The 27,782-nt window shown below is 38.9% G+C and overlaps 2 protein-coding genes across 9 annotated transcripts in view; both read left to right on the top strand.

Annotated features, from left to right (window-relative positions):
* The first annotated feature begins 1,017 nt into the window (after positions 1-1,017).
* TSGA10 (testis specific 10) lies at positions 1,018-22,990 on the top strand. Of its 5 annotated transcripts, none has more exons than XM_032441679.2 (18): positions 1,025-1,313; positions 4,761-4,970; positions 5,694-5,759; positions 6,075-6,275; positions 7,111-7,284; positions 7,454-7,531; positions 8,598-8,749; positions 9,721-9,836; positions 12,045-12,199; positions 13,425-13,480; positions 13,721-13,889; positions 15,505-15,615; positions 16,010-16,195; positions 17,519-17,728; positions 18,856-19,058; positions 19,401-19,505; positions 21,008-21,142; positions 22,843-22,990. In XM_032441679.2, the coding sequence occupies exons 1-18, from the start codon at positions 1,113-1,115 to the stop codon at positions 22,865-22,867; spliced, it is 2,553 nt and encodes an 850-aa protein (XP_032297570.1). In that variant the 5' UTR covers positions 1,025-1,112; the 3' UTR covers positions 22,868-22,990. The 5 variants fall into 5 exon arrangements, 4 of the variants coding, with proteins under 4 accessions (XP_085389437.1, XP_032297570.1, XP_015706169.1 ...); XM_015850683.3 differs by lacking the exon at positions 1,025-1,313 and adding an exon at positions 1,321-1,430; XM_085533311.1 differs by lacking the exon at positions 17,519-17,728 and having other exon boundaries at positions 1,024-1,313.
* A 3,003-nt stretch (positions 22,991-25,993) lies between these two features.
* Positions 25,994-27,782, top strand: part of CRACDL (CRACD like) — a 54,961-nt gene continuing 53,172 nt past the window's right edge. Inside the window, exon 1 of one of the 4 annotated variants that reach the window (XM_015850726.3) lies at positions 25,994-26,176. The gene's annotated coding sequence lies outside the window, so the exon portion shown is untranslated. Of the gene's footprint in view, positions 26,243-27,782 lie in introns of all 4 variants that reach the window. The other 3 variants (XM_085533267.1, XM_085533244.1, XM_015850731.3) reach the window with 3 other exon arrangements.

Genomic DNA, 27,782 nt, shown 5'->3' with positions numbered 1-27,782 from the left:
TGGTTCTTGCGTCCCTTCCGCTTCCCGGGTTAGAGGTGGCGGAGCGTGCGCCCGCGGCGCCATGGCGGGGAGGGAGGCGGGTGCTACTTCAACCCTGCCGTGACCCTTCAGGAGATGAAGTTTTATCCTCAGGAGAATCCATATATCTTCCTGGAGTTCCATAAGGGATCCATAAGGGATGCATTGCGTGCTTTTATCTCGCATATTTCCTCAAAATAGGAGTCACAAGACCTGAAATTGTACATAAATTTGCTTACTTCTTTATCTGCTTTCTTACAAGGAAGTATTACTTTTCGGAAAGGGTAGTCAGGCATTGGAATGCACTGCCCAGGGAGGTGGTGGAGTCACCGACCGTGGGAGTGTTCAAGAAACATTTGGACGTTGTGTTGATGAATATGATTTAGCTGGGAAGTATTGGTAATGGTTGGACTAGGTGATCTTCTAGGTCTTTTCCAACCTTGATAATTCTGTGATTCTGTGATAAAACACTGGGAGAGTGGCTTGTGAGGATTCTCACAGATTGCTCCTCTGCAACAGTGACACATGAGAAGTAATTTTTCTTCCTAGTTCTAAAAACAGGTGATATAGGAAGAAATGGTGGGCTGGTATCATTATTCCAAGTAGCAGAAGACAAACCAAACGCTAGAGTGTTTGTTTCCCTTTTAACACTTGGATCGTGGAGGTTTGCTGTGTATTTCTACGTTTTGCCACCGGGTGTCAGTAAAAACGTATTGTAAGCGGTTAGATGTTATTTCAAGCTGAAAATAGCCTGACCAAGGCAACTCTCCTTTCCTTAATTAGAAGCAGAATGTGCTAGAAAAGTAAAATGTGCAGAACACTAGGTGGGCAGCTAAAAACGTCTTGGCTCTGTTCCTTCTATGCTGAGAGATAAAATGCATATTCAGCTACAAGTGCCTTTCCTGAAAAGTGGCTATTTTTCAAAGCCCAAGGAGGCTGTGGATGCCCCATCCCTGGAGGCATTCAAGGCCAGGCTGGATGTGGCTCTAGGCAGCCTGCTCTGCTGGTTGGTGACCCTGCACATAGCAGGGGGTTGAAACCGGATGATCATTGTGGTCCTTTTCAACCCAGACCATTCTATGACTCTATGAAATATGGCAATGCACTCTCCTCTGATGATTTCCAGCGTGTCAGAATCAGTCAGACTGAACTCCAGGCTTGTGGCCGAGGCTGTGTGGCACAGCGCTGAGGGCCGTTGCCAGGCGCCCAGGGAACGCGGCCGTTGGGGCGCGGCGGCCACCGCCCCGCGGCGGGGAGGGAAGGGGCACAGCGGGGAGCTCGCCATTGGGCTGCGGGTGAGCGCCCGGGGCTGGGGGCGAGAATAGCAGGCGCTTCACGCTGCCCGGGCAGCCACCATGAGCGCCCGGCGGTCCCCGGGACGCCGGAGGGGGAGGGCGGAGGCTCGCCCCAAGGTAGACACCCGGCGGGGTTCGCTTCAGTGCGAGCCCGGCGCGGCGCGGGAGAGGTGTACGTGGGGCGGCCGGGGAGATGGTTGGTGAAGGGCGGAGGGCAGGGGAAGACCCCGAGCCTCTTGGTGGCTCCTTGCCGGCTGGAGGGAAGCCTAGAAAAGCTGGGGGTATTCCCTGTTCCATTAGGGATACAGTCGGTTTTCAGATGATTGCGTTGAGTTTCATAGTGTCCGATTTTGTCCCATTGTATTTACTGTATGCTTATTCCCATGCACTCAGTGCTGTGCTGTGAAACATCCAAACTCAATGGACGTTTGAATGAACTTTTATTTTATGTATAAACACACATGTACCTTTTCATTATTATTATTTTAAAAGAAAGCGTTTAATTTTTGCAATATAAAACCAATATTGAGGCTTTGGAAATACTTCTGCTGCTTTTGCTCAGTCAACAATGTTCACCTTCCAGCATTTGTTATATCATTCTTTGTGGAGCAGGCAGGTCCTGGTGCTTGTGGCAGGCTGTAACTGCCTTGATGTCTGCTGAAGGAACAACACAGCAGGTCACAGGCAGTCCTGGAGGCATCCAAAATGTGGTGATTACTAATTGCTGGTCCAGGAGATCAAGAAGCCTCTGCAGGGAGGCTCTTTGCTTACAAGCAAGGAGGAACTGGTACAAGATGTAAAGATTGACTTCAGTGCAGATTTAACTATGGTGATGACATTCTAGCCTCCTTCCCTGGACATATTCAGGACTCATCTGGACACTTTCATGTGCCATTTACTGTATGGAACCTGCTTTAGCGAGGGGGTGGACTTGATCTCCAGAGGTCCCTTCCAGTTCCTACAGTTCTGTGTGACCCCAAGAAGGTTAACTTCAGGGTTGTGAAAGGCAGGAACAAGGCAAAAAGAATGATCAAAATCAAAACTTAAAAAGACTTTGACTTGTTCCAAGATCAGCTTGGAAGACTCCCCTGGTAGCTTGTTCTTAGTATGAGTGGTCCAGGAGAATTGGTTGATTTTCAAGACATGCCTTCTCCGAGCTCCAAAACAGTCTATGTATATGAACTGGAAATCAGGCAAGGGGGCAGGAGGGCTTGTGGATAAGCAGGGAGCTCCTGACAAATCTGAAATGTACATTGAGGGGAAAAAAAAAAAAAGGAAGCATACAAGAGGTGAAAGAGGAATCTCTGTACAGCAGGTAATTGTATAGAGGTGCTGTCTAAGCATTCAAAGATGGAGTTAAGAAAATCAAAGCCCATCTAGTGCTGAATCTGATGAGAAATGTGGAGGGCAAGGAGAAGGGCTTCCACAGACCTATTACCATAAGGAAGCTACAGAAAATGTGCTCACTGTTGTATATGGTGGGTGACTTGGTGACAAAGGACCGCTTCAAAGTCTGAAAAACAAACTCTGACATACTCAATGCCTTCTCTGCCTCTGTCTTTACTGGCAAGACCTTCATTCAGGACTGTCCAAGTTGTCCTTACTGCTGGGGAAAAGAAACAGGTACTTCTAGGGCATGATTAATATTAGGATGAGCATTTAAAATGGATCATGCAAATTCCATTTTAAAGATCTCTTTGTAGATACTCCAGGTTAAGTCAGCTGTATCTCACTCCTTGACAAAGCCATCACTTAGACTGTTACTTAAAACACTTTGAGGCTAATGGTCAGACTGATAGTTGGTGACTGACATTTGATTCAAATGAGATTTTAAATGGTAATGAAATCACACAGCTGCCCCAAATTCCCTGGAGACTCCTGAATGTAAGTAGGGACAGAAACTGTTGTGAGCTTCCTGCCGGTGAACGATTGTTTGTCTTCTTTTGTTAGATCTGTGGGCTTCTTTATATGTTGGAGTTGTAGCAAGATGGCAGGTATTGAATAGCACTGTCAGGCACTGGTGTGCTCACTGCTCTCCCTGTCTCATTAGCTCTTTCATGTCTCACTGACTTGCTCCGGTGACCTTACTTTATCACAGTTATTCTTAGAAAGTTGCTGGAGAGCAGTCTATCTTTCTCTCCCTTCTTTTGTAGTGAAGTCTTTGTTGATTTCTGAGGAATCATAGGCTGCAGCACTCGAGAGCCACCAATAGCTTTGTATCACTGTATTCTATACAGAACTTGAACATTTACAAATGTTTCCGACCATGCTCTGTGTTTGGGGAGATGGAGATACATGTCCATGTTTCTTATTAACTTGGATTTATTTTATTTTGTTACCGCAAAAATACAGAAAATACTTTTTCTCCATCCTTTTGTTGCTAGGAAGTGGTGATATATATATATATATATATATATATATATAAAATAGTATATATACTATATACTACTATATACTATATACTACTATAGTATATATTTATACTATATACTATAGTGTGTATATATATAGTATATGTATATGTGTATATATAGTATATATAACTGGTGCCGTTCTTCTCCCTGGTTTATGTCGCTGAAACAGGCTGTTGTGAACTACAACAAAGGTGCAAAGGCATGATAGAAATAACATTTCTTTTGTAATTTATGATTTTTGTTGGTGATGCGAATTTGTTAATAGTGCGATATTGGGTTTTGAGTTGACGAGGCCTTAACAGATCAACAATCCTGTCAATGTATTTGCATAGCCATTGAACAGAAGCGGTAACATTAAAGCTACGGAACGTCATAGGAAACAGCCCATCCAGAAGGCTTTTTTCCCACAAATCATCTTCCACATCTTCTTGAGTAAATAAAAACGTTGGTGTTTTTTCTACCAGTACTTGAAGAAAACTCATTGATTCAAGGGAACTTCACAGAACTCAGTTTTGAGATACTGATCCTTTCATGCATTACAGGAACAGTCTGTGTAAACAAGGGACTTTCTGCATCACGATGTCTGCACCTCTTGACTAGAGTAAAACATTAGAAATCTGAGGATTCAAAGAATTGAAAAGCTGCATGAGGAAATGATGCTCCATTAAACTGAGAAGTTAAAGGTGACACTTGCCAAAATGATATGGCAACTCAAGTGTCTTAGAAAAAGGCCACGTAATTATCATCATCTTTTTCTTGAAGATTACGTATTTTCAGGAAAATGATTAATCTTATATTTCTTCATTGTTGAATTAATATTACTAATTGATCTGCTACGTTTCTATTGGCCTTCAGTATGTCTGAAGGGTGTGGGTCCATTTCAGAGTGGACGATTGAAGGGCTCTCCTAAAGCCTAACAGAACCACGGTAAGTCAGGCTGTTGGGAACCTGAGAGCAGCCCTTTTCTTTTCAGATTTTCCCTGCAGATCCCTGAAGATGTAGTAAAATCTTTAATTCCTCCTTGTCCTTATAGAATGAAAATCTGAAGAAGATAAGCCATGAGCTAAGGCAACATGTCCTGCAACTGCTTGATAAGAAGCCAGTGGTTGAAAGACAAGTGGATAGGTTGACAAGCAAAAATGATCATCTGTGTAAAGAACTTGTTGTAATTGCCAAACTGTCTGAGCAGCTGGAAAACGAATTGTTACTGAACACCACTGATAAGGAACTAGAAGAAGCAAAGGTATCTGCTTCTTGGAATTAATATTATACAGTGATAGCTTAATGTTATTTGCTACTGCTATGGGGAACTGATGTTTTTTTATTTCTTTTTACCCTTGGAGCAGAAACCCCAGCTTTCATCCCTGCTTTCAAGTACATTTGCTAGGATGAGGAAAGAGTAGGTTCTGGCCACTATGTTGTTTTTCAAGTGAGAAATGGCTCAAGGATTAAAATCACATTTGCAGTCGGAAAGAATGTGATTTCATTGTGGATTGCAGTTGATTTCATAGAATAGAGGCAAATTGTTTTTTGTGGACATGCAGGGAATAATAAAATAATAACATTATTTAATGTAGTGTTCAGATGGAAAGAAGGACTTTTGTTTCTCATTAATGTAACTACGCACTTAATGCCTTAGCTCATAGGTATAGTTAGAATGTCCCTGAATTTACTGGTAAAGTAATTCTGGATAAAGGCACCCCATGCTTCCTGTTTTGTTTTCTGACCTGAGAGTAAATTGACTATTACTGTTTTCTCTAAATCCTGGGCTGCACCAAAAGATAAGACATTTAACTGATTCCCCTCTAGATTAAGTGTATTATTGGTAAATAGCATGTTTTCAGCTTAGTCAAATTAGGCAGCATGTACAAAATGTTCCCTTGGACTAGAAGAGTTGAGCTAGAATGTCAGATCTGTACAACAGAATGTAAAAGATGAATGCATCTCTTTCACTTTTTTATGGTAGACTCAAATTCGACACCAGCAGAACAACATAAAGAAGCTGGAACACTCGGTGAAAACATTAAAATCAGTGAGTTCTATATTCTTAATACATATGTAGCTATGCAATTGGTTAACTTCCACATTAATGCTTCAACAAGTTAATTTCACTTGTTTTGTTTCACTGATAACAGACAAGTTAGAGAATAGATAAAAATGTCTGGTTTTGTTTGTCGTGCTGTTCCTGGATGGATGGATGGAAATCTGTTTCTTTTAAATAGATATTTATTTTTAATTAGATATCCACTTCATTTTGAAGAGTATGTATGTCCACTTCACAATGAGGCGTCTTTCTCTAGAAAAGGTCCGTTTCAATGAGCGAATCGTCTTGTGTTTGCACATGCAGGTTATTTTGCAAACAGAGAATGAAATAAGGCAAGGGAGATCACCTTCAAGGCTGGATACATTTATTAAGACACTGGAAGAGGACAGAGACTACTATAAAAGCAAGACTGAGAATTTGCTGAGGGTATTTCGAAGCACATCTTCAAGTCCTAAGCGTAGCTCTACTTTGGGAAGCATGTCCAAAAAGAAATCACACATCCAGGTGAGCTTGGAAAACACTGCAACAGGAGTGTCTTCTTTATACTTATCGGTTTATCTAATGGCAACTGGCCAAAGCTATAATTACCAGTAAGAAAGAAATGATTATAAACAAAAGGATGCATATGATGGGAACAAACAAATAACGTGAATTTACTGGTGCTTTACTCATAATGTAAATGTATCATTTTCGCAGAATCACAGAATCACGGAATGACCTGGGTTGGACCTCAAGGATCATGAAGTTCCAACCCCCCTGCCTGGCAGGGCCACCAAACTTCCACAATTACTAGATCAGGTTGCCCAGGGCCCCGTCCAACCTGGTCTTGAACACCTCCAAGGACGGAGCATCCAACATTTCAGTGGTTATTTACAGCTGGTTACAGATGAATTGTTTCTTCACCTGTTTGTCAGTGCCATTTGTGATAGACGTTTGCTGCTCAAAATAAAAGTTTATTTTCTAAGACAGGGCTTATATCTGTTCTTTAATACTAAGAATTATATGTGTATGGTTTTGTTTGTCTACAGGCTCTTAGGTTGGAGGCTAATTTTATCTTTTATGGAAATTTCCAAAGCAGACATAAGAGTACATATCAAATTTAATTTCTCTGCTTTAACTTTATATCACATTGTTATTTTAGGGACTAAATCTGCTGAGATGTGCTACTGTAACGCATTGTTACTTTGGCCTACTAAAAAGATAACGAATATTTATTTTTCACTGATGACTGTTTTACAGAATGCACATCTATTCATTCCATTGAGCAGTGCTAACTGAAATTCTTTAATGAGTCCCTGGTTTATGTACGCAGTACATGTTATGCTATTTTAAACAACAGGCACAAGAGGAGTTTACCCAACTTCATCAGGAAGTCATCAAATGCACCAGGACTCCAAGAAGTACTGTGGTGGCTCAAGCCATGTTAAGTCATGTGGAGACGGAAAGGGATACAGCACTGTCAGATTTACGAAGGATGGCTATGGAATGTGACAGTCTCAGGGAGCAGCTGAAGGTTTAAGTTTGTGGTTTTTTTTCACTCAAGCTTATTTTTACACAAAAATTACTTAGTACTGGAGTTAAAGTTGCTGAGGATTTTGATTCTGGTACTGAGAGTTAATTGCATTATCTGTTTGCGGTGAGTTAAGATTTATTCTATATGTGATTTTGTTGTTATTTGACAGATTTCCCAGGAGACTGCATTTAATGAGAAAGCTCATTTGCAGCAGAGAATTGAAGAGCTAGAAACTACTATTCAAAATGTAAGGCGAGTAATTATTTAAATAATTGTAAATATAACACAGGTGATACTTAATGGTTAGTACTGTGGGACCAACCTAAATGACTTCTATGAAGAAATGAGGGGAGAACAGTGTATGTCATTTACTTAGATTGTAGCAAATAATGAGAAGCAATAGTCATAAGTTGGAAAAAGGAGTGTTCAGTCTGAATACAACAGCAGTGAAGCAGTCTCCAGCCTTTGAGATTTTCAAGAACTGGTTGAATAAAACCCTGAGCAAGCTGTCTTCAGAGCTACTTTGTCCAGGGCTTTAAACTGGAGACTGCCTTGCAATCTGGATTGTCTTATGGTTGCATGTTACTAAGACTTGATACTCCACACAAGAAAATGTAATTATACTGTTCTATCCAGTAGCAGTTACTTAAATGTGCAATTGTTAGCTGATAGATACAAATAGAAAATGTAAGCATTAATAAAATGAATGCAGTTCTTGATTGTATTTGCAGTCTTAGTACAACTTGATTTAAAATAGATAAGCATTGATTTATATAGTACCTCTTTCTCCTAGATCTTGTGGTTATAGGTTTTGTTCATTTTCATTTCTCCCTTTCAGCCTTTTAGATTTTGCCAAGGATATAAGTGCAGTTATAAGAGTTATAATATTAAATTGAATGCATTTGTAATGAACAATCTGCTGACTACTCTGAGTGGCAGATCAGCTTTAATCTTATGTTTGATGTATGAAGCATAATGACTATCAGGAATAGCCTTGTCTTATTTCTTCAGTTTATTTGATATCCTTTGAGGGCAATATACTTCAGTATGAAATTTATGGCAGTAATACTGAGAAAGTCGCTGTATACCAAGCGCTAATTGACTTGATCTTCAGCAATCTGACTTTTATTATAGTAACACAGAAACTAGTCCTTCATTCACAAAGGAAAATACTTTGAATGTAAAGTGTGAATGTTTCAGTAATCGAATACAGCTTTCCTTAAACTGGACATTTGAGTAAATAGGCATCTATATGTAAATCAGCTTTTTATTCCAGCTTTTCCTGTTTAATTAATGTTTAATTGTATTTATAGTTAGATAGTGAACGGTTAGAGCAGATGTCCAGAATGACTCTAATGAAAGAACACGTTGATTCTCTGGAAACAGAGGTAAAAATATTGGCAAGAAGATCCCAGGACACTGAAAATGAACTAAGCCACCAGAAAGATGAATACATTTCACTGAGGTCAGTGAAAGTATCTAATTGCATTGGTTTGAGTAGTGTCAGCCTATGTTTTTTGGGTTCCATTTAGCTCAAAGGGATGAGAACTTATGACAGTTGTGCTTGTAAGACATCTTTCTGTTCTGGAATAAAATGTTTTCCCCCATTGCTTATTTATATGTAAAATGTTGACTTGTTATTATGATATAAAGAATATCATCTTCAGTGAAAAAGCAAAATGGTTTGGATTAGGAACTTCCTATTAGAAGCCGCAGCAATTGATGTGTTTTGATGAATTATGTTTTAATTACAAATATATAAAAATCATTTTCCTTTCCTTTGTTCTTAAAGAGACGAGCAAACAAGCACTAACTAATGAGTCTCGTGTTGAGTTAGTTTCAAACATCCATTTATTAGTCTTGCAGTTTTTGTAGGAGCAGAAATAAAACTGAAGCCTTGCATAGAATTTTTGGCCTCAACTGCTGCTTGACCAGAGTTCCTAACCATGTTAAGAAACATAAAGTGGGACTAGACTCAAGTAAAGCTGTAGGGAAGAAACATAGGTCAGTGAGGTCTTGATGAAAAGGACCCTTTAGTGGCTGGAGAGGAAGATCAAGCACATGAGAAATGCTTTTTACAAGTTGTCAGATTTATGAATACTGTAAAAACAGAGTTCTTGAAGATCAGTTGCTACTATTAAAAACCAACTTAAAATAGGTCTAGAATTCCAATGTGTGTTCTAAGTAGAGATTTTTATTGCAATTATTTCTAACAATTTTTTGGTCTCTCTGTTGTAAAAAAATCTTACTTTACTGTGACTCTATATAGTAGTATTTAGATTTAATGTCTGGAGATTAAGGCTAACGTTGATAAAATATCCTCAGTAGTCTAAGATAAATGGAAGTATCTTGCTTTTACTTAACTTTTGCCATTTTAGTGGCATTCCAAAAAGGAATTAAGTCTGATATGAATATCTGAATTATCTTCCTTTTTAGTCTAATGAAGGAAAAGACGGAGCAGATTCTTTCAGAGGCACAGCAAAGCCTTACTAAGAAAAAATATGAAATTCAACTTAATGAAGAGAAAATTAGGCTTTTGGATGAAAAAATTGGTGAGTGACAGATACAGTTTTTCTAATAAAATTCAATTGGATAAATATGTTGCAGGTTTTTCTTTTGTTTATAATATGTAAAAAGAACAAAATTATTGAAAACAAATAAATAGACTGTGATAATGTTAATGTTTCATGTAAAAAGTCCATTTTCTTTCATTGTTGGAAGGCTTTTATATTTTAAAATTATATAAAGAAAGCTCTAAGTTTTGATCGCTACATATACTATTGTTTCAACAATGTATGTTGATGTTAATGTGCTGTGTCTGAGCCTATCAGCTGTATTTGTGATCCACTAGGTTGGTGGTTGTACCTCTCAGCATCAGTAGATGATGATGTAATCAGGAGAACATCTTATGCAGCGTATGGATCATTGAATCACAAGGTTGGAAAGGACCTATAAGATCATCTAGTCCGACCGTCCTTCCTTTACCATACCTACAGAAAACCCCTAACCCATGTCTCCTAGCTCCCTATCCAGGCGCTTCTTGAACACTGCCAGGGATGGCGACTCTACCACCTCCCTTGGGCAGCCATTCCAGTGCCTGACCACTCTCTGAGAAAAAAAGTTCCTTTGTATGTCCAGTCTAAACCTTTTCGGATACAACTTGTGGCCATTTCCTCGGGTCCTGTTTGTTGCCTGGCAGAAGAGGCCAAGCTCCTCCTCATCACAACCTCCCTTCAGGAAGTTGTAAAGTGCCATGAGGTCTCCCCTGAGACTTCTCTTTTCCAGGCTAAAATATGGAATGTTGTACCCTTTTTCTGTTAAGGCATTGAAGGAAGAAATGCAGGAATTACTCCTAGCTTGCCAGAGAATGAATTACCACTTCCAGAAATACAAATGCATTGTGCCTGAAGTCTTATTTTTTTCTATAGATCCAGCTGACATGATGTATTGTTAGATGCAGTATGGAAAATACAGCTATAAAATATCTTCATTACTTACAACTTTTAAACTCTGGTTACTCAGCTCTAAACCTCTAAAACTCAAATAAGAATTTCATTCAAAGCAAATTTAAACTTCTGAATGCTTTGGCTAAGGTGTTTAAGCCACTCCTGAGAAGCCTTGAGGAAAAAAAAAAGGTATTTTGTCCATATTAAAATCTACATATCATGTTAAAAATTTCTGGTTCCATGACATAGTGAAGTACTGTCTTAATGTTTGATAGGGGCATCTTGCATGTTTTAATCTTTCCCAGGAAATGTGTCCAAACTAAGCATATTTTCAGCCTTTTTGTTCTTGGAAGCTGAACTTTCCAGAATCTCACATCTAAGACCTCCAGTCATCTGACTGAAGTATGTTGCAGTCTAGATTCATAAGGATGTGAAAATCTGAATGCTTTTCATCTTGTGTATTAAAATAGGGAGAGTGGAAAAAGACTGGAAGGTGGTTATATGGGTATGATGTCTTTGAAAGACTGGGCAACATATGATTTTACTTCAGATGTTTTACCTCCTGGAAGTAGTTAATAAATATAATTCAACACACCCAGTTACACTGACATTTATGAAGCAATTTGCAACCTGCATACTTTTTATGAGGTGTAAATTTTACTGTAACAGTAATTCCTGTAGTTTTCCCCTGAGAATGCAGTGTATGCACCTGAAGGATTGATTATCTGACCACTTAAAGGTAAATGCAATGTGTAGCACTTCGTAAACTCAATGAGGACAGGGAAAGAGATCTTTTCAAGATTGATTTTCTAATAAGTAGATTAGCTGCTTTTTCATTAGTAGCTTTGAACTTCTTAAGTGAGCTTGGATTTTATAAATGAGTTTTTTTTTTTTAAACTCTTGTACATAAAGTTCTTACAAATAAAGGACTGTTTAAAAAACTGTCTACTATCGGGATATTTATCTCTTTTATTTCATGTCAGCCTTTCCAGGTTGTAGCGTCCATGTGCCTTCTGTCTATTGTAATCCTATTATAGCCATTTATTTTTACAATACCCAATAAAATTATTTGAATTATCTAATCATTAGCCATCTAAGGATAGATTTTTTTTGAGCCAAGTAATTTAAGACCTTGAAAGAAGAATGCAGTTCTACAAATATTACTGGGATTACCTGTGTTCCTGGAAACACACTTGCTTCGGTATTTTCTTAAAGGGAAACTTTTGTTCTTTTATGCTTCAGAAGTGCATCAAATGAGTTTGTATCTTGAATGATTTGAATGTATAAAAATGAGACCTTTCTGTTTGTGTTCAGATGACTTTTCAAAACAGTGTTTTGCACAAGAAGAGAAGATCTGTGCATTGAAAGATACAATTTTGCAACTTGATAAAGAGAAGGAAACTTTGCAAGAGTGTGTGGAAGAAGGAAGAGAGAAGATAGTCACTTTGGAGGAAAGCCTGAAGATTAAAGTATGTTCGCATGTGTAAATAATCAGAATAAGTCATGGAATCACATGAGATGAAATAGAGAAAGGATCTGTTGGGTCATCGTAACTGTCTTATAATGCTGTCCACAGCAGTGCTCAGTGCTGACCTTGTTCTGCTTCAGTTTCGAGACAATAAAATTCACTTTAACTTCAGTAGCAGTGGGTCTGAGCCGTGTTAAATCTCTCATGTTTGACTTTTTGCATAGCTTATACTTATAAAGAGAGGAGACTTCGAATACTTTCCTCAGGTGGAGAAAAGTAAATTAGCTAACCAAATATTTTATCATAAAATTTAGTCTGAGTTCTTCCCCAGTGTCCATTAATATTAAAGATACAGTGCCAAGTAATACTGCTTTTCTTATCATTGATGTTGCATTTGAATGATATCCTTCTCACCTTAAGCTATTAGTTTACCTAAGCTAAATGCATCTTTTGTTTTCTGTGTAGTGTGATTTCAATATATATAAAGAAGCTGCTTAGGTCTGAAGCATTGTTTTTCACTTCAGCTTTAGTTATCTTGATATTGATTTAGGATACACAAATGAAGTACTTCGTAAATGTTGTGATTTTAACTCAAAAAGTTGCACTGCTTTTAACATAATACTGAAGATAGGATATTGCAAGACAGGTCATAATCATCTTGCTATAAACAATGACTCCAGATATTAAAGACTAAATTGCAAACGGTGCCTATTTTGCAGAAGGCTGTATCTAATATCTCTTGAGTTTTCAGTGGAAAACAGTTCCTTAGCCTATCTATACTCCTTTTAATATCTTTATGCAGAGACGGTGGAATGAACTGATATAGTTTGTGCTAGTTTTCTGTTTTGTTTTGTTTTTTAATGGAACCACGGTGACAAAGTTCTTGTTTCATCAGTTAAAAACTACCAGACACTGGTGGTCTATTAATTGTAGAAAAACTGCGATAACTTATCTAGCAGTCAGAAGACAGCATTTACTTTTGGGAGTGTGAGACAAACGCCACCGTTCAAACTGCAAAAGATTAAGAAATTTAATTTAAATGGTTACATTCTGCAGAATATAATAATATTTGTTCATTTGCCAAAGTAGGTTATCAGAATTTTCAGCTCTAAACAGTACACGATGAAACTCTGAAAACCAGAATCCATTTTGCATTTATCCGCTAACTGAATAAAAGGAAATCAGAGCTGTGAGGAGTTCATCTTCATTTTGTGTTTCTTTTTCAGGAGAAAACCATTTCAGAATTGAAGATTCTGATTTTCGATATGGAACGTACAATACAGTAAGGATAAAATTTCAATATCATAATTCAATTTGGATTAATGTATAGCATTAATGCAAAAAAAAAAAAACAACAAACCATAGATCATAGGATGTGCTAATGTAGAAATTGTTTTTTTTTCTACTCTATTACGTATTAAAATGTTGTTACATCTTACAAACTTAACCACTGGAAAGCTATCATTTTACTAGGCTGAACAGCATTGTCATACCTGAAGTATTTATTATTTGCTACATATAGAAAATCTGCTGAAGCGCTGTGTTTCTGTGAGAAAGATATCACCAGTTTGCGTCAACAGCTGCAAGAAACCAACAAAGAACTTGCACAGGCTAACAACAACAGAGAAATATTAGCTCAGGAGAAGGACAGGTTACAAGAACATCTTTCTAATGCTAAACAAGAAAATCAGGTATATATGCACAGAGAACTCTTGACCAAAAAAGAAAATGGAGTGTTTTTCTAGTAGTGCATAGAATTGGTGTGCTCGTTTTTCTGAACTGATTTGTTCACTATTGCTTAGGTCACTTGTATAAAGAAGCTCAGCTGTTCTTATGCTATGGTTTGGATGTTTATCTCCAGGAACAGCTGCTTAACTCTTTTGTTTCTGGTCTTTTTGTAAAAGTAATTGTGGTGATTATAACCATTGCTTACATTGAAAAGTACTGTAAAGGAGGTAGCAGCAACTTATTGTGCTGTGTTGTGGCTGGCTCAGAGCACATACAAGTTTACATATTTGAACACAGTACACATTTATTAAGGTTTATTAATTAGCTTTATTAACAGGATTGTATTTACTGTTGATTAAAGGGACTTTTGAGTAAAAGAAAATGGCAGTATCTGATTATCATACACTAAAATATCTAATGTGTTATTTATCTGTATATAGTTACTCAGAGAAGTAGTAAACACATCTAGACTACAGTCTCATTTCATGCACACACAATGTTCACGCATCAGTATGTTTTCCAAGCGGCCAGAAATGAAGCTTAGTACTTGCAGTAGGTCATCATTGTGTAATATTGTTCTATTTTCTCTTCTTTTTGTTAAAAATTATGCCTCAATTCAGGTTTTCTCATGCTTGTTTTTTCTCCTCTACCCTTATTCAACTGCTTAGAATATCTTCTTCTTTGAATATACTTTTCTATTTCCTGACTTTCTTCCCTTCTACAACTGTTATAACCGCTAAAGATAGATAGTGAGTGTTGTCAGTAGAAACATGGATTGCTGAAAGGCATCTCTTTAGTCATGTATATCTCTCATCTACTCAGAAACTTATAATCCCCATTGTTTCTGATGTGGTCAGCTGGTACAAAGTAAAGCTACCTGTTGCTTCTAGCTGCTTTCAAAAGCTTCATGGGTTTCTTTGAAATGTGTCTGTATGCTTGTAGAAGCAATTAGAAACAAAAGAATCAGCCTCATGTGATCAACTAATTTTTAATAGATGCATCTTTATGATATGTATAGTTTACTTGTGGCTTTTCCATTAATTTAGGTGAAATTCCAAGTATCTCAATTAGCATTCCTCTTTCTTCAATTGGGCTGGAAAAGTTCACAGAATTCCAGAGCACCTTTCTCGGCAGCTCATGGACATTTCACAACAGGAAGAGGGGTTTCGCCATAGTCTACATCTGTTTTTCCATCCATACTGCTTCTTGCAGTGGAGTGTTTTCACAGTAGTTTTCAGGGAAGGAAGATAGTAATTGACTTGTCCGGAAAACTTTCTGCTATCTTCTTCATTGTCTTCTCAAACAATAGTTGCCAGATCTTCTGTGTGCATTCTCCTAATGCTTGTGGCTCTATTTTTCCTGATTAAGATATAACCACTTAGTCAACTGCTTCATTTTATTTTATTTTTTCATTTTCTGCATTTTCAAAAATGCAGCTATAAGGGCTGATATCATCCAGAAAGGAGCTGCTTATTGACCAAATAAAGGCATATGCTCTAGATATGTACAAATTCTATTTATTTTTGTCGAGGTACAAACAGTGTACTTTAGCCTTATTAAACAAGTCTTCCTTCATAGGTACTACATGTGAAAATAACTAATTACCAGAATGAGCTTGATGAGATGAGGCAGAAAGCCCAGGATTCAAACACAGAAATTGCCAGGCTGAAGGGAGTACTGAACTTTAAAGTGAGTATATGGATTAAAGCTGTTCTAACTAAAATTGAGATTGTAACTGTATTCCCATGGAAGAACTTTCCAAAACTCATCTGTATTCAGCTACTGCAGTTTTAATAGTTTGAAAGAGTTTTCTCAGCTGATTTTCCCATGGACAAGTAACAACGTATATTTCACTGCTTTGCGTTTATGTGTGTGTGTGTGTGTATGTTTATTATGTCTCTTGAGCGTCAAAATGTGGCCACATGGAACAAGACACTGGATCTGAGAAGTCTCTCAGTGTTTTCACTAAATGCAGGATTCTCGATAAAGAGAACATCCAACGCTATGTCATACCTGCAGAGCTCTGAATATCCCTATTTTGAGACCCATACTGTAAAATATTAAACAAGTTTTATGTGTTTAGGAGAGAGAGAACAGTGAGCTTTTGGAGAATTACCACAAAGCCTGTGAACAAGGAGAAAGTTGGGAAGCAAAGTGCCACCAAGTAGAAGCAGATTGTAACTCCGTTAGATTGGCATTAATCAGTGTGGAATCTGATAACCGCAGGTTGAAAGAGAAAATGAAGACCCTTGAAACAGAGATGGAGCAAGTAAGTTGAAATCATCATTTCCATAGTTCACATCTGGAATTATCTGGTAGTATTTTAAGCCTACAGCTGTTAAAAATTATAGTTTATACAAATTCTGCTTGAATTTTAGAGATAGTTGTATGGGGTTTATTTCATAACATAATTAGCAGTCATATGAATGTCATACTTGGGGGAAAAACAAATTAATAATAATACATAAGACAAAAATAATATATTTCAAAGAAAAAGAAGTTCAACAGATGTTATGTTTGAAATGAGGGAAGGCATAGCCTCACACAAAACTCCACAGCATACCTGAAACATGCCTGGTGCTTTGTCCCCTGTTACATTCCGGTCCTTGCTTTCCTTGCTTTTCTTGCTTCCAACTTCTCAACCTTCTTTCCAGTGCTTTAGGTGTCCCAAAGATCTCTTTCCTATTTGAAAGTGCGAAGAACTTAAAGCTATGAACATTTAAACTGTGTTCTGATTTGGGGCTGCTCTATTTGCCACAGATCATCTCTGCTTCCTAAATATTGCAGAGGCTATTGAGGGCTGCTTACACACATTAGATAGTCAAGAGAAGCTGATCTACAGCTGTTCATGAAGAGGGATGAGAACATAGTAGCAAACCAGTACAGGACAACTGTGTGGCAGATGTTTAATATAATGAAGCTGGCTCACAGTCCTAGTTTGCCTAACCAGCCTCAAATGGGTAGAGATTTTATCTTTCTACCTCCTTCCCACGTCTGATATTAATTATAGGAATAAACAGGCCTCTTTATGTGTCAACAAATGGAGTCAGAATTGGAGATGGATATCATGTTCAGGTTTAAAATACAAAACATTCAGAGAGCTTCTAGTCAGGACTGCTGCTGCTGGCTTGTAAACTTCATTTTAGTGTGGCTTCTGTCAGCTATTCATCATGCCTGAGTTTATGGGTGACAGCAACATGAATATGGCTGACAGTATTTACCATTCAGTGCTCTTCTACATGCAAGAATACATTTTATTTTTAAAATAAGAGGTTCTATCTGGGAATGAAATGAGGCCCGCAGCAGAATTTTGAATCTTAATACTCAGAAGAAAGAGCAGAATCCTAAGAAGAGAGTTTAAAATGTCGGTAGCTGAAATTGCTATCAGAAGCAAGAATCGTTTTTTTCTACTTATTTTATATACAGGAGTTCTTTAAAGAAATGACTTTAAAATTTATTCAGAATAAACTACTGCCACGTCTTAAAAATCATCACAACAATAGTTCTGTGGGATGTCTTTGTAGGAATTTGGAAACAGTTTGGTAATTTCTTTGCAATACACTTTTGATTATGCGATATTGCTTTATTATAGCATTTAACAACAGAAGAAGCATACCAGTCTCAGCTTGCTACTTTACACAAGTCTATTGAGAAAATGGAAGGAGAGCTTCAAAACATACATCAGGAGAGAGTCTCTATACTTGCAAATCTCAAGTCTACGCAAGAACTTTGCATTAAATTAGATGCAGGCAAAGAGCTATTAAGTCAGCAGTTAACTTCCACATCAGAGAAGGTAGAAAGGGTACGTGAAATCAATTTTAAAAATAATTTTATGTTAATGTTACACTTTAAGGGATCTCAAACTGCTTTCAGATCTGGAATGATCAAAGAAATCTCTATTGATGCTCAGCGCCTCTTTCTCTTTTTTAATGTTTAATTTAGCATACCTCAGAAGCATACTCCTCGGAGCACAGTTATTGTGTACTGTCTATACTATCACTGCTTTGCTAAGTTTTACTTTGAGTACTGAAAAGTCAAGATGTAATATTCCTAATTGTTTTCTTGACAGATGTCTTGGATTTCACAGTCAGCCACTTAGTGAGCAGAATAGCTAGAGTAGTTCATTAGCAAAGAAACTTGATATGGGCATTAGAATGTTTGACAGTTTTAGGAAGCAACAGTAGTAATTGTCAATGAAGAGACTTGCTGGGATTGTAGAGGGAAACAAGAGTTTCAGGACAGGAAAATGCAGAAATGCAACTGGAGAGTTTAGTGAAGATTCTGAATGCTGATGCTAAAATAATGTTGTTCTTTCAGTGTTTTAATACTGTTCATCTTCATTAAACTTATATGATTTTTAGTATTCTCTTTTTTTTCTGAAATACAGAAGTAGAGTAGCAAAATTGTTTCTAGGCAAGAGAACTATAGTTATGATTGACAGTGGTAAATTGGCTCTTCAGAATAAGGAAAACTCATTGTAATTCATTAAGACCAAATAATTTGGATTTTGCTTTGTAAAGAATTTCTCTGCTCTGCACTGAGGCCTCATCTCAAGCACTGGGTGAAGGTTTAGGTGCCACAATATAAGAAGGACATAAAACTGTTAGAAAGTACCCAAAAGAGGGCTATAAAGGTGGTAAGGGGTCTGGAAGGCAACACATAGGAGAGGCACTTGAGATCCCTTTCAACTCAGGATATTCTGCGATTATATAATTCTATTTCATAGTTTCTTATTTGTATTAAGTATGCCTAAGTTCATATATATACATTGAGGTCAAATATAACAGTAATCGGCCATGTTGGACTATCTTGGAGTAAGAGCAAATTTGGGTCATTGATACTAAACTTCTTTTATTTTTAAAGATTATCCTAACTGCTGACCACTGAACTCAGCAGACATACATCTGACACTTTAAAAACTTTGTTTAGCTGCAGAGTGAATGTGCTTCATCCCATTCTGAAATAGAGATGCTGAGAATACAACTGGGAAATGAAAGAGCATCTCTGAAAAACCTGGAATCTTTGCTTGCATCCAATCGTGAGAGAGAATTTCAGTCACAGATAGCAGAGCAAGAAAAAGACTCTGAAATTCAGCTTCTCAAGGAACAACTTTCTTTAGCAGAAAATAAACTGTGAGTAAATGACCAGGAGGATGTTGTAGTTGGGTTTTGTTTTGTTTTGTTTTAACATTCCTGCTGTGTATACTTACATACACATAGATGTGTGTGTATATACATGTCTATCTAGCTGCATTTTCAAATGATCAAAGAACCCTGGATACCTTAATAGCAGAAGATAACAAAAACCTGCTTCTAATTCCTCTGCTATAACCTAAAATACTTCTCTGTGCACATTTTACTCCCAAAGGGAATCAGTTGCATGGTATTGCTAACCTTTTCATTTTGCATAATTCTATTTGGTAACATACTTGAGGATTATAGCTGCTATCTAATTAAAGTATATGAACTTTACAGCGCTGTGAAGAGTCGAGATTTCACTCAGCTGAAAAATACAACAGCTCAGCTAGAGTCAGAACTGGGTATCACCAGAAGACAGCTGGCAACTGAGAGGTTTGAAAGGCAAGTACATATTTTTGTATTATGTTTCCTCCATCTAAATGGGATGAAATACAGTGCAATACTACGATTTAGTCTAATTAAAATTATAAACAGCAAAGTTTGGCTTTGCTCTACTCTTTATCTCCTATGCGTTCAGAGGCTACTCATTCCATGGTGTGTGAAACTGTTACATGTTCTGTCTTCATTAGCTGTCAGCCAATGGAATGAGATACTGAAAAAAACTTGCTTCTTGAGCAGCCTGTTTTATGATGGGATGAGACATTTTCCTGAACATGTACTTATTTATAGCAATTTAATCCTGTACCAGTCTGCATTCTCCCAGGTGCTGTGTGGGGCACAGAAGGAGCCAGTATGGAGAAAATAACCTTTTTGGTTTTTTTATTTAATGGACAAAGGGAGAGAGTTTAACAGTATGTAGAAATTGTTTCATGCCATTTAGCCATGGGACAAGAAGCAGTCTTTGGCCTGTCTTACTAGTTGGCTTATCTATGTCGTTTTGGTATCTTAAGCAGTTTCTTTGTGAAACAAAAATAGCAGGATTTTTCTACTTTATGGATGCACTGGGGGGAAAAACATTACATTGCCAAGCATTATTTTAGGTATCCAAAAGAAATGGATAGAAGTAGTGGTGTGACTATAGCCCAGTTGAGAATTAGGTATCTTGTTTAACTGTAGCAAATTAGTTTGTTGATAATCTATTCACTTATAAGGATGAGAGTTTTGAAGGGAAGCACCTACACTTGAGGTTAAGTCTTTTAAAGATACATTTTCTTACATGTCATAATGTATGTTTCAAATTCAGATTGTTTTCTCCTTTAATCTGAAGTCAGGGCAAAAACTGCAGGAGTTAGACATGCAAGTCAGTTAAAAAGACAGCATCATGTGTACTTCTTCAGCTGCATAAAATAAGCCACATAGTAGGCCAGTATAGCGGTATGTTTGTTTCAAAATAAACTCCTTCTTCTTTAAACTGTTGTTTCCTTACTTCTCCATTTTGTGGGGTTTGGTTATTCCCTGTTGTTTCTTTTTGGGGCGTTCACAGTCAAAAAGCAGAATCAGCCTCCATACGTAAGCTTTTCTCCTAGTCAAGGATAATTTGTTACTCACACTGTTGTTTACAGTTGCAGTAATATCAATAATTAATTTATAGTTTGTTAGCATGATAAATATTAGAGTGTGTCTATACATGAGTGTTGCCTCACTACAAATCAGAGATCTTCCACCATCATTCTTGTAAACAGTTTCTCTTCTGCTTCAAGATAATTACAAACACAATCACCTGGATTGTTTTGGAAAGAGCAAAGTCGCATTTCATTGTGTAGCCTGTAAGTTAGTTATAAGAACAGTACTCAAAAAGAAAGTTACCTGTTTTTCAGAGAAGTGTATGATAAACCACATCTCCACAAAAAATAGAAAAAAAAACAAACAAACAAGTTAATGACTTTGTGATAACTTTGATTTTTAAAAGTGCTTAATCTGACTGTAAAATAATTTTTCTGTAGGGAACGTGCTGTACAGGAACTTCGATGCCAGAATCGTACAGTCACATATCAGTTAAGCTCTACGTTAAGAACATTGTCTCCTGAACGTACTTTTCATCCGCTTCCTCATTGGTCTCTGGACAGCTCCCTGGAAGGGTAGGTAGTTAGCAATGTTTAAGTTCCAAACATGGAAAACAAAACAAATAAAAGATGAACTCTGATATTTCTTGTTGAAAAAGATGTTACAAGAAAATTCAGAACCATAATCTTTGGATGGTATTCCTTTCCTATAGCCATACATTTCTGAAACAGAAGTAGTGCTCTTTAAAGTCTCAACTTGACACCGTATTTAAATGCATTCTATATGTTTTCAAACACTTGTAACCTTGTGGTAGAAAAAAATACCCAAACAATTTTCCTTCCAGCAGTCACTGAAATGGAGCCTCCACCACTTACATCTACTCCCCTGTCAGTTTTAGTCTCAGATTAATTTTATGTTTGGTAGCTGTTTGCTTGTTGCCTCACAATTCATACAGAGGCTGATGGCAGCATGTAATAAAAATATTTACCGGTTGAGTGGGAAAAAATCTCAATTCGTTAGTTTCAGGAAATGGTGTCTGCTTTTGAATTGGTTATGTACTTCTGAGATGAATCTTGTTAATATTTTGGTAAAGGAGATTACTACCTTTACCACTTAATTCATCTTTGATATTGAAAGCTCTAAGTATGTAAGTTCTAAGAATAGGAGGCAAGGTTCCATGTGTCTGTGAGCTGTTTCTAAGGCCCTTAACATGAAAACACAACAGTGTAAGACTGTAATTTGGTAGCTGTTGTCAGTCTTTGGTATCAAGTGTATTCCCTTCATCCTCTGAAAGAACCATTTTTAGTCCTTCCTAATCTGAGTGTAGTGAGCTCTGTGTCATTTGGGACTGTTCAATTGACTTTTTATTACTATAACATTTTCTTCTATTTTTGGTATTACCTAAAGAAAATAGAATTCAATCTGTGTAGTCAGCTATACTGATAGTAGCAGTTATGACACTGTTCCTATCTGTTTCAACTCCTTATCAGGCTGATATTAGAAAGGCATTCCTTTCTAATTAGAACAGTGCTGGTTAAATATCAAATCCAAACTAACCTTCTACAAGCTAGATTATGAGTTCCACTCATTTCTTGCATCAAGACAGAATAGTTGAAATTGCTGGAAAAAGTTCTCCAAGAGCTCAAATTTTGGTTTTAGATGCTTGAAGATGACTTACTTAGGGATTCAAAAAGATACAGTAGAAACAATAACTTATTGGTAGAGTGGAATTTTCTGCAACCAATGTCTGAATGTGCAGTAGAAAACCCTGAGACAGTAGTGCTGGAATTAACATTGACGCCCTTCTTACATTACAGTATTCTGTGCACTATTTTAGCACACATCCTAAGATAGGAGATGAGTCAGGCAATCACCTTTTCACTGTATTCAGAATGTAATATCATAAATAAATCTGATGGTAAGTTTTTCCTCCTCTCCCATCTTTCTCTGTCTTTACTGCCCCAGGCTCCTTGTATGAGTAAAGTGAAAAGAATACACCTAGTAGTATGTCTTGCAGACCTGGTAGGAAAGACTTTTGTTTGTACGTTGTCTTTGATAGCAGTCCAAAACTTGCCCTTCCCTTCAAAAAGCATTGTAGCATACTTGCACAATAAAGTCTAATGCTTCAAAACATCCATCTGGATTGACTGTTGAAGAGACAGAGGAAGCCTTCTCATAGTGTTTTCAGAATCAAAACCTTACATTTTGTTCATGAAACCTCAGAATCTATTTCTGTGTTCACTACAAAATTAGACTGTTTTGCTTTGTTTTCTAGGAATTCTTCATTCAAGGACTTCTAATATTATATTCACAATGGCCTGTGAAGACTCTGCACACCATTTGGAGAGTTCAAGTTTAATCTGCATTGAATTATCATTTCTCCCTGCTGAATGCTTAATTTCATTAAATCTATTTCACAGATACTTGCATGGACATATATATGTTCTTTGTTGTTCAATGGGAAGAAATTGGTATGGACAGCTTCCTTTCCTTCCCCTCTCAGCTCATGTATTTTTGTGTTATGTGGCACATCCATCTCTGTAAACATAAAAAAATTCAGGTCGCATTGATTGTACTCACATTGGAGTGTGGTTTTAACATTGTGCATTGTTTTAAAAGGTTAGTGATATAATTAGAAAACAGGATACTAAATAAAAATGTGAAACGTTATTGGAGAAAAAAGGTGTCTACATTCAGGTGTTATAATTTCATAGTGTGAGGGCTATGCTGAAAGTAATGCCTCCTATTTTACGATGTTGTCCCGTGACATCAGAGGCAGATGTTGGTGTGATGGCAGTAGAGGCTGAACCTTCCCGCCATCATCCCATTACATGTCGTTGTGTGACAGATGGCAGCAGAGGGGTGGTTTGACACAATAGTGTCTGACATGGAAGTGTGGATGGAGCAAAGGTGTATCATTGAATGGCACCCATTTACTACTTTTAAAAACACATTAATGTGAGCTATAGATACGATCTTGCATTGCTTTTTAGGAGCAGGTTTCTTCAAAGAGCCTGTGAAAGTATTTTGATGAATAATGTTAAAAAAGAAAAAGAAAAGAAGAAAAATATGAATTACCTTCCTCAAGGTAGCAATACTTTACTCTTCAGTATAGGCAATCTGGTTTTAATTTGCAGGTCCTGATAATACGTGATGGTTTAAAGTTATCTGTTTGCATAACAGAGGACCCTACAGTATTCTTTAAGGTGTCCAAGCTTTCCTGCAGCAGTGTTTTTGTAATTTCTAGCCACTGGTTTCAGGGCCATTTCAATTGATTTTGCTCAGCTGTGGCAGTGGAAATTTTTACCATTGACCAACAGCAGTTCTTTTCCTTGAGTGCAAGTAGCTGTCAGGATTTGAAGGAAAACAAACCTTTACAAAGTGGATCTGATATCCTCCATCCTTTGTCTCTTTATCCCATAAAGAAATGGGAGCTACTAATTATGTGGACGGCATGTCTGCCAGGGGTATAGTTCTGTGTAAGAGGAGGAATTCATTGTTTTGTTGGGTTGAAGTATCTCAGTGCTCTTCCTAACATCCACGGGGGCAACATTTCAGCACTGTGTCCAACTATATGTCTCTATGATTCTGCTTCTACTGAAAGTAAACCAGATTATTATTTTTTATATATTATTATTTTTTTTAACAGTTATTTTTCCATTCGGTCACTAATGAAGCTCTGTCTTTAGCAACTTGCAATCTGAGATAAGACCGTACCGCCAGTGTTCAAATGGTATTTTTAGCCCTTGGCTGGAAAGAATGCTCCTGGTGTGAGGCAGCGTTGGAAGAATTATCAGTGTCATTTAGTTTTACTTTCTTCCTTGTCCTCTGAGACCCATTAATCAGTCAGTGCCACTGCAGGCTGTAGAGTGTGTGATATATTAATGAAAGAAGCTGTTTTATTATTATTATTATCCTTAAAGTGTCTCACACTCAATCTCTCCTTCCGACCCACTGGCCCTTCACATTCATTTCCAGCAGAGGGAGCATGTGGAATGAAGATGAGTGAATCACAGCTGCTGAGGAATTCAAGTACAGTTACCTAAACACGTGGAAAGATATTTCACAGTTGATTTTACGCACAGGATGCTTTCCACGCAGAAGAAAAACAGCTTAATGAGATGGACTGAAATCACCCACGACTGGACTTGGTTTGACTGTGTTGAAACATACATCCTTATTTCATGACAAGGGTCAGCTGTTTTATTCATAAAACCCGAGGAAACAAAGATTATTATCATTAAAACATGATGTATAAGACATGGTCTGAAGGGATGTCTCCATCCAACAGACTTTTTTACTTGATTCTCTAATAAATTACAATTTAATTTTTCTCTAGGCTCTCCCACATCTGACCTCTATTAAAATCCATAAAGCAGTTTCATCATTTATGTTCATAGATGCAGAAGTCCAAACTTAGCTTTTAAGCGTCCTAGCTTGTGCTTTCTCATCTACACTGTATTCTCAGTGTGGTTTTCTGTTGTTGTTGTTTGTTTCTGTTATTTCCTGATGAGGAAGAACAAACGTTTTTATCTGGAATGGAGCCTACACCCAAGCAATTATAGAGAGTACACAAAGCAAGAACCGTTGTTGTCAGAGCTGCGGTGCAGGCTTGCAGGTGAACAATGTGCTGCTCGGGTTTGCTTTAGACAGAGATATGCCTTCCTGCACACAGTACTTTCTACAATTATTGCGGACAGAATGGCTTGCAAGTTTTAAAGCTAGTACTACTCAATGCAAGTAAAATGAATAATTGAATGTCTCTCTTGGCTTTTGGTGGCTGTTCTAGAAGTAATTCTGAAATGAAACCAGGTTGGATATTAGGAAAACCTCACACAGAGCAGTGCTGCAGTGGCACAGGCTGCCCAGGGAGGTGGTGCAGTCACCGTCCCTGGAGATGTTCAATAGCCATGTGGATGTGGCACTGAGGGATGTGGGCAGTGGGCATGGTGGGAATGGGCTGATGGTTGGACTCAATGACTTGAGGGGTCTTTTCCAACCTTAATAATTCCACGTCTCATTGAAACTAAACCTATGCCAGCTTTCCACGTTCACTTCAGCTCCTCTTACCAGTGTCATATGAAAGCAAAGCATGCTCCACAGAACTGCTCATTCCACTGCTTTCACCACAAACCGTGAAGCAATGCAGAGTGCTACTTGTTCTCTGTTTGCAGGCAATCCTTGTGTTTTCTATGCAAAACCACAATCTTAAAAAGACTTAAACCAGAGGGACAAAAAGGCGCTTGTGCTGAAACCGAAGCCCAAACGTCAGAGAGAAGATATTAAAACAGATTCAGTCCGAGGCGTGAAACTACCCCCACAGGTGCCACTTCTGTCCGTTCTTCCGACCAGTTGGGGCTCAGCCCACAAGCTTTCCTTCAGGCTCCGGCCCCGTCCTGCCCCGCCGCCTCCCTTCACCTCAGCGCCGTGCCTCACCCTCAGCCCCGGGCGTGGCCGTGCCCGGCGGGGAGGAGCGGGGCGGGCTGCAGGTGCCCGCAGCTCGGAGCCGCGGATGGGCCGTTACCGCCCGGGTCGCTCTCCGTCACCTCCCGGGCGCTGCCGGCCGCGAGCACCGCCGTCCTGCCGCCGCCGGAGGGCACGAGGCCCAGGTGAGCGAAGGCGGCTCCGCCCGGCCCGCTGTATTCCGTGACCGTGCGGGGAGGCCCGGCTCCAAGGTGGGACCTCCCGTCCCGGCCGCACCGCCGCCATTTCGGGGCGCGTCGGGGGGCGAAAGCGCCTGCGGGGGCTGCGGGCGCTGTGGGGAGGTTGGTTGGCGGGCGTTTGTGTGCGGACGGGCTGCGGTTTTAACCCTCGCTTCTTAAACTTCTCGTTCAGCTTCTCCGGCCTAAAGGATCTTTAAGCCACGTGAATCCCCTTCGGCATTTGTCGGACTAGGAGAGTGGTTAGGCCCTGGAACAGGCTGCCCAGGGAGGTTGTGGATGCCCCGTCCTTGGAGGTGTTCAAGACCAGGTTGGACGGGGCCCTGGGCAACCTGATCTAGTAAAGGTGTATGTTTGGTGGCCCTGCCAGGCAGGGGGGTTGGAACTACATGATCCTTGAGGTCCCTTCCAACCCGGGTCATTCTGTGTGATTCTGTGAGATCCGAAGTGCAGCTAGCCAGGTTTCTTGCGGCTGTGTTCATGGCTTCTGTTAACAAACTTGCAGGTTGAGTTCTGATTGCCGCTTGATAAACGCGAAGCCCCCCTGAGATCGCTTTGAGGTGGGAGGGCATCACCCTGCTGGGTTTGCCACATAATTAATTTAAACGCACGTGTATATTGAACACCAATCTGAGTGCTAATTGCTGGCATTCTTTCATGCCAGCTACAAACCCGTGCTCTTCCTCTAACTAATTTGGTTGTATTTAACTCCCACAGACTCACACATGCCTCAGGCTTTGCACACATGGCAGTGCCAAAGGCATAAAAATGCCACCTGGGAGTGTGCAGTGAGCTGCTGTTGTGTCATTTGTCTAAAGGGAAATGGTTGTTCTGACACACACGAGATCTTCCCCAAGTTTTTCCTCTTTCTGTTTTTCCACCATAATTCTGATGTACCGTCATTAGCTCCCATAAATCTTCCTCTTGCTGGAAGCCATGTTCCCCCGTCAGCACTACGTGTCTATTTGTCATCATTAAAACTCTCGTTTGCTTTATCGCTCTCATTGTCATTAGCCTCTGAAAATAGGATCAAAGCCTGTTTGCTGCTGGTGTGGGGCTGTGTATCATTTCTACATTGGACTAATTCCGTGTCTCTCATGGCTGTAACGCCTGGCTGGGGCACCAGTCCTTTTCCACGCAACAGGATACGGGTTGGTTTCTATGTAAATTTGAAGTGGGAGCGAGCTCTCATCAGCAGTTTCCACGGGGCAAAGATTACATTACAGAAGGGAAAAATGTAACATTATTACTGGCGTTCGCCTTGGAGCTCTTTAATCATTGAAAGGAGGCAGGCTCTGGACGGGAGTTGGCTGATCATTAAAGGCGAGGGAGCAGGTGTGCTTGGCTCTGTCGCTGATGAGGTAGGGACTTCCCGTGGTTGGAGTGGTGGTAATTGTCTGTCTGCCGGTCAGAGTTTATGGGCAGCGGACTGTCTTGTTGCTGGGTTTTCATAGCAGTTTTGTGAACTTCCCTTTCACTCTGTTTTTAATTGGTGGTGGTTTCACCCTGATGGCAGCCAAACTTCACTCCCCATCCTCAAGGGAGGAGAGGGAGA

The sequence above is a fragment of the Coturnix japonica genome, chromosome 1, assembly GCF_054131305.1.
Source record: "Coturnix japonica strain WE chromosome 1, WE-NBRP24, whole genome shotgun sequence".
In the NCBI taxonomy this organism is placed as follows: domain Eukaryota; kingdom Metazoa; phylum Chordata; class Aves; order Galliformes; family Phasianidae; genus Coturnix; species Coturnix japonica.
The sequence above is the reverse complement of the archived record's forward strand: the minus strand, read 5'-3'. Positions and strand labels throughout refer to the sequence as shown.